General features: G+C 42.2%; 1 protein-coding gene across 1 annotated transcript; it reads left to right on the top strand.

The window, feature by feature from the left end:
• LOC121737381 lies at positions 1-3855 on the top strand. The gene is made up of 3 exons (XM_042129053.1): positions 1-566; positions 2730-3017; positions 3688-3855. The coding sequence occupies exons 1-3, from the start codon at positions 243-245 to the stop codon at positions 3853-3855; spliced, it is 780 nt and encodes a 259-aa protein (XP_041984987.1). The 5' UTR covers positions 1-242.
• The last annotated feature ends 3176 nt before the right edge of the window (positions 3856-7031 follow it).

Here is a 7031-nt window from a genome sequence, read left to right as displayed (position 1 = left end):
CAAACATGGCGTGCGGGTAGAGCGTCATTAAAAATTGTTTACAAATTTGCTAATCCCCGTGAATTACTTTGGTTCCGTGGTATGTCGGTGCTGACGGCCCGGCGGTGTTTCAATGTGGTCCGCAGTAGGTAAGCGCGGAGGCGTCGCGCGGGCGGGCGGGGCTCGGGGCGGGCGAGGCCACATCGCGTGCACAGGAGGGGCCGGGGCGGCGGCGCCCGGCGGGACAGCGGCAGGCGAGTGATATGCAAGGGGCGCCGGCGCGCTACGTGTCTGCGAGCGAGCTGTACTCGACGGACGAGGTGGAGCTGCTGCTGGAGGAGATCCGCGAGCTGGAGCCCACGAGCTGCCGCGGGGAGGACGTGGCGGATTTCGAGATCGCGGGCAGCGGCTGCGGCGCGGGCGCGGGCGGGCGCTCGCCGGCCGGCACGGACCTCACGGAGCGCTCGTGGGACTCGCACGCGCACTACTCGCGCGTGCCGCCGCCGCGCCCGCAGCCGCTCGCGCCCGTCTACTGCCGACCCTCCTACCTGCTCACCTCCGACGGCGCCCTCACCTTCCTCGTCACTGTGAGTTACACTACTAGTTACAGTACTAACACATGTAAACAACACTACTATACAACAAAAACAATAACTCTGAACACAGTAATAGGCTAGGGCCTAGGCGCTAAAAGAATAGACATAAAGTCATACTTAATACTGCTCAACTGCACTTCATTTGAATAACAGAATAATGGTAAAAAGATTAACACAATATGTTATAAAATTTTACCAATTATTAAGTCTATGCTACCTTGTCTCACTTAATAGGTACCTCGATCGTGTGAATCGCAGACACAATAGATTTTCAATTGTTATGAGACCGCTGGGTGCCACTTGGGGATTGATGGGTTGACACTATTTACTATTTACTATCTTACATATTTGTGTTTGCTTGTGAATAAGAAATTTTTATGCCACAGTATACAGTCGCTAGTTTAATCAGTTTGAATAATTTAGGTGTTCATTCAACTTGCCCCAGAACCACTGAATAACCAATGAATTGCTGGTTGAATTACTAACTCTGTGTTGGTAGATTTTTAACTAGTTGACAGAACATAATAATTATCAGTTATTATTTTTGTCTTAATCTAATTTTATAAACTTATTTATAGAAACTTAATAATAATAATTTAACTAGGTATGTTGTTTTGTACTGTTGCTTATTTATTAGATTATAGACAGTTATATATTTATTGTTTATTGTCATATACAATATATATAAAAAATAATAATATTATGTAATATCATACTTTTAAGTCTCCTTTTATTAATATTCAGAAATTATGTTTTTAAACCTCTCGAATACCGGGAGTTCAAAATTCTATTGAGCCTCAAATACCGCGTTCTATGGCACCATTAAAAATTTTCGACATTTTTTTTTTCAAGTTTTACAAAATGCGCCAATCAGGGACTAATTTAGTGCATTCTTTTTGTAGCCAACTTCATACTCTTAAAAATAATGTACAGAACAAACGAAATTAAATCTTAAACACACTAAAATAAGTTACAAAACAGCATGAGGTCGAGTGCATCAGGTGGCTCATTAACGTGCCGGTGGTACACAGAGGTATTTTTACGGGTGGCACGTTAAGGTGTCGGTGGGGTTCGAGAGGTTAAAATGTAATAATTTACTTTGATTGAAATTATATTTACCCTTACACTCATACTCTATATACCTGTAATTTATGTTCTTTTAATTAATTTGGTATTGTAATTTGTGGAGCTTTTGTTACGAATGTCATGTCACCTGCTAAAGTTACCTACATGCATCAGAAATATTTATAATTAATGTGCTTGTTTTATTAATGTTTAGATGTATGTAGTATGTACTGTTTTTTATTTGTACTGGTGTCTATTAAGTCCAGAATAAGTATTAAAACACTAAATTACGAAAGAACAGCTTTATTGAGCTAGGTAGCAATAGTGATTATATTCTCTTTGGCAAAATACACTGAAAATATTTATGTACCCACTTAGTTCATCTTATTATATCATCAACCAACCTACAAAGTTCATACAAAATATTAGATGTGTATTCTACAGTGTCCTAATTAAATAAATAAATAAATTAAGTAAGTCCCAAATGAAGCACTTTATTTTTCTGTTTGCTGAAAAAAATTACACAGTTTTTTTCTATTCATTGCCTTTAAAATACCTAGTGGATAAGCCTAATTATAGATGATGTTGATGTTATGCACGGGTGCAATAATATATATATATATAGCTAAGGCAGGCAGTAGAACAGTATGTATTGTAGTTTATTTAGGTAAGCACAGTTCATTAATATTTTTTCTCACTTTCTATCTGTAGCCCCTATATCTATACAAACTATATAGATATAGTGAGGGTGCTGTAGACTATAGTCCTAAAAATTCAAATAAAATACTACTTTATGACATATAGAGATAGACTCTATGTCATAAAGTGGCATTATATTTAATTTGTGTCGGTCGCGGTAAGAGGCCATAAAGATTGGAATGGCACCTTCAATTTATCTCCACAGTTTATCTATACTTTCGTATTTCTACTGTGGCCAATGGCCATGCTAGGGCTACTAACCACTACTTGCAGTAACACCAATTTGTACAGTTTCTTTTATTGTAGTTTTAGGTTGTATGAATAAATATTAAATAATTTTCTATCGTCAATATATTCTATAACTCAGTTGTCCATTGTATTATGCTGCAGGTGGTGTCACTGTGTGCGTGCGTGTGCGTGTGGGCGGGGGCGGGGCTACGCGGCGCTCCGCCCGCGCGCGCGCTGCTGTTCGGCGCGCTGACGTCGCTGATGCTGCACGGGCTGCGGCTGGTGCTGCACGTGACGCGGCTGCACGCGCTGCTGCCGCTGCACTGGGAGCGCCTGAGTGGCTGCGGCGGCGCCTGGAGCTGCGGCTGGCTGGCGGCCGGCGCGCTCCGCCTCGCGCTACAAGTGCCGCCGCTGCCGCCGCCCGCGCCCGCGCTGCTCTACTCCGCCATGGTCAGTTTTATGAAAAAATCATTCATTTATTATTTTATATGCATTTGACTAGCTGTCCCGGCAAAGGTTGTTTTGCCATGTAAAGTATTTCGCCCAGATTATTTGTTTTATTGAAGTGATTAAATAAGTATGGCACCATGGCATTTGGCAATGTCCATCGCTATCCTGTCGCATAAAGTAGCAATGGTCGCGACAGTCTCGAGTTGTAATAATTTAATATTATTTATTCAACAAATGCACTTATCAATATAAAAAGTAGCCAATAACCAATTCTCAGACCTACTGAATATGTATGTAAAAGCCGTTTCGGGGAGGAGTACGATAACTAACATTGTTACACGAGAATTTTATACATAAGATATTTATTTGTTTAAAGTGTCACGATCACGACACGAGATTGCGGCCCTGGTAGAGCAGACCAATTATTACTGTACAATGAATACATTCTATCTCTCAAAAATAATTAAGTCAGGCACACACTATTGACTATCGTAAAAATTGTAACAATGCATATTTACACAACATTGTGTAAATGTGCATAATATAGATTTATGAGATCAAATTGTTCAGCGTGCATCTTTTGTTTGATTGCCATAACACAGGTTAAACTTAACATGTGATGTTTGCTGCCTATTTTTTACTATAATTGTATGTGTGCCGGGTATTTCAGGGTCTGGGGTGTTTCGGCGCGGCGGGCGGCGCGCTGCTGACGGCGCGCGCGCTGAAGCGGGGCTGCGCGCGGCGCGGCGGGGCGGGGCGCGGGGGGCGGGGCAGCGCGGCCTCGGGCGCCGCCTACCGCGCCGTGCCCACCGCCCCACCCCCCAACCCGCCCTTATAGTGTCGCAAACGAGTGAGTGTGGTTAAACTGCGGTCGGAATTCGTGAACAACTGTATGATCTCGATACGTAATGTCGGCTGAATCGTGTTATGCGTTATGCGATCGAGGTTTTGATGTATGAGATGTAATGTAACTCGGCGTCCGAGATGTCCAGATCCATTTGAACATGGCCAGTAGTATTTTGTTAACCGCCTAGCCTAGCCTAGGTTAGAAGCAGGGGTTCAGGACCAAGGTATTTTGGAGCATCGGTTGGAGGTTGTCCAATACTGCCACTAGCGCCGCTCTGACTGTGCGCCGCGTCCACTCCACCCGGTCACAGTAGAGCTACCAAAGCTGTCTCAGTAAGCAAAATGACAGTCAAGGAAGGAGACTTGAAGTTCATAGAGTCATTTTGCCAATTGAGATTATAAATAAAATATTTCAGTGGGACTGCACTACAAGAATTCTGTTACCTATTTAATTGATATCTATTTTGTCTGATGTTGTAATGCACTGCCAATTTTTCTACCAAATTAACAATATTAGAAGCGCACAACGGGCCAAGGCCAAGAAAATTGAATCATAAAGTGAAAAGAGTGTCGGTCCTACGCACCCTCAGGTAATTTTATATACTCGCGTGTATATAATTGATGTACAGATCGGTTAGAGGTTAACATTAGTGACCGAATCCATTAATCGTAAGTCATAAGCGATAGACTTCGTAGTTAAGGTTGTTTTGCGGCCAGCTCCTGGCCTAACGTTCCCGCCGCTCCCGTCTGTTTCTTTATAAGTCTGATTCTGATGCTAGTCCATTTAGTGTAAGGTTTACTTTGTGATCTCATCTCGTAGTTGCACAAATTTTAGGTAACGCCTCGCTAAGTTAAGCTGTATGTCCTTTGTTGCCTTTAGTCCGAGGGGTGGCTGCTAACTCACATGCTTATTGCTTACTATCTATTATAACTTTCTGATTATATGTAAGGCAATATTATGATCATTATTATAACTTTTTAAAAATACAAAATACAAATTCCCAAGATGTATTTTGATACGTTAGGGAAACAAATTTGTTTTCTATAATTATTTATCATCAGTAAAAACTGTGACTGAATAATGCAAAAAAATGCGATCACTTTATAAATTACATAATCCGAATGAATTAAATATTTAAGCACGATGATTTAGCAGAGCCCCGTAGTTTATACAATATTGTCTGCCACTTATGTAACATGTATAGTGTATGTATACAGTATACACTTGTATACAAGGGTAATTTGTATGTAAGCATATTTTAGTTCCACTCCTGTACTACTGTTAAATATGCATCAAACAATCGTCGTTTGTAAAATCATTTTGATTTTGTCATTTTTAAGATCACATTTTTTATAGTCTTGTGGAACATGATGTATCTAACTTTTAAGTATATCAAGAGACACAATATTATTTGTAACAGGGCAGAATGATTGCTGTACCTTGAATTATGATGACTGTTTAGCAGTGGTACAATATGATATACTGCATATTTATCAATTATTATAAGAGCTGTAGCTGAGCTAACATACTAAAACACTACAGAATTGATCCCATAAAATCTGTGATCCATGTATTATTTATTTGACATACATTGAGATTTAAGAGGTGTGTAATGAAGTTGTAAACTTGCCTCAATGTTTTTCATTCAATGAGTATTCAATTGATCAGTTATCTATATTATTATAGTGTTGTAGGGCAGTTTTGGCTCAGCGCCGGCTCGCGCTTGACGGATCCAATAGTTTGCATGAGTACCGTAAGTTAGTGTAAGCGTTCGTTAAGGACTGTTAAAGTACTTTTATACCGGCATCCTCTGGGCGGGTGGCGGCCGCTCACCGCACACACACACGCATACACATACACACACATACATACGACGGGACGAGGCGGGCTTTTTGCCCGCGAAGCAATAAAGACCGCGTCTGGCCGTCGATGTCTGCGGCTGTCTGCGCCGCGTACACAGCACACGATGGGCGGAGGCGGTCAGTTCAGTACTGCAGGAGTATAAATTATTTGGCATATTTGGTAGCACAATTTCTTTTTATCATTTACGTCGTGAATCGTAATATTTTTTTTAACAACGTATCATATAAAAAATGATACGTTGTTAAAAAAATATCTTTTCTGCACTCGATGACGTCCATCACTAAAAAGCACGTGGCGCGGACTGAGCTAGCCGCCCCGTGCCGCCGTCTGCGTTACTGTATGTAAACTGTTTTATGTGATCCACGGCGAGCAGCTGCGGACATGCGCCGCCAGTGCCCGCCGGGCACCAGCGGCGCGGGCTTTTTGCCCGCCGTGTGCGTTGGTAATAATTATAGGATTGTCTTTGTGCTATCGTTCGCGGCGAAATTGACCGGCCCGCCCCGCCCCGTCGTCTGCAAAGCGCCTTACTCACACATACACAATCATAAACACTCGATAATAATTGTTTTTGCATTCAATACTAAATTGGTAATTATGTAATTTGCTTCTAAAATTTGAAAATTACATTTATTACTTTAAAGCACTATTTTGAATATTGCAAATATTTTAATATCAAATAACTCACTTTATTCTTATGCTATTGGCATAAATTGCGATTAAGATGAAACCGCACCAGGCGACACTACGCTGCAACGAAGCGACGCGACACTTTACAGAGTTTTGTGTCCCGTGGCGTCGCTCAGATTGACAGCTCAGGGGCCTTTATTTCATAAAGTGACTTTCCGTTCTTCGCGGCTAGCCGCCACCGATAAATATTCAAATAAAATGCCACTTTATGACATACACTATAAGTATCATTTTTTTTTTATGAAATAAGGGGGCAAGCGAGCAAACAGGTCACCTGATGGAAAGCAACTTCCGTCGCCCATGGACACTCGCAGCATCAGAAGAGCTGCAGGTGCGTTGCCGGCCTTCTAAGGGGTAATAGGGGAGGGTAGGGAAGGGAATAGGGGAGGGTACGGAAGGGAATAGGGGAGGGTACGGAAGGAAATAGGGGAGGGTAGGGAAAGGAAAAGGGTAGGGTATTGGGCCTCGGGTAAACTCACTCGGCGAAACACAGCGGAAGCGCTGTTTCACGCCGGTTTTCTGTGAGGACGTGGTATTTCTCCGGTCGAGCCGGCCCATTCGTGCCGAAGCATGGCTCTCCCACGTCAAAAGTCATTTTCTACTGACATTTGTGTAGC

This window comes from Aricia agestis, chromosome 20, assembly GCF_905147365.1.
Source record: "Aricia agestis chromosome 20, ilAriAges1.1, whole genome shotgun sequence".
Taxonomy (NCBI): Eukaryota; Metazoa; Arthropoda; class Insecta; order Lepidoptera; family Lycaenidae; genus Aricia; species Aricia agestis.
Note: the sequence above shows the minus strand (reverse complement) of the source record. Positions and strands in the feature narration are given on the sequence as shown.

Excerpts from the sequence above, each read along its gene's own strand:
- LOC121737381 (XM_042129053.1), top strand. The coding sequence starts at position 243 with ATGCAAGGGGCGCCGGCGCGCTACGTGTCTGCGAGCGAGCTGTACTCG. Across the intron at positions 567-2,729 it reads CCCTCACCTTCCTCGTCACT|GTGGTGTCACTGTGTGCGTG; the intron begins GTGAGTTACACT and ends ATTATGCTGCAG. Across the intron at positions 3,018-3,687 it reads CGCTGCTCTACTCCGCCATG|GGTCTGGGGTGTTTCGGCGC; the intron begins GTCAGTTTTATG and ends CGGGTATTTCAG.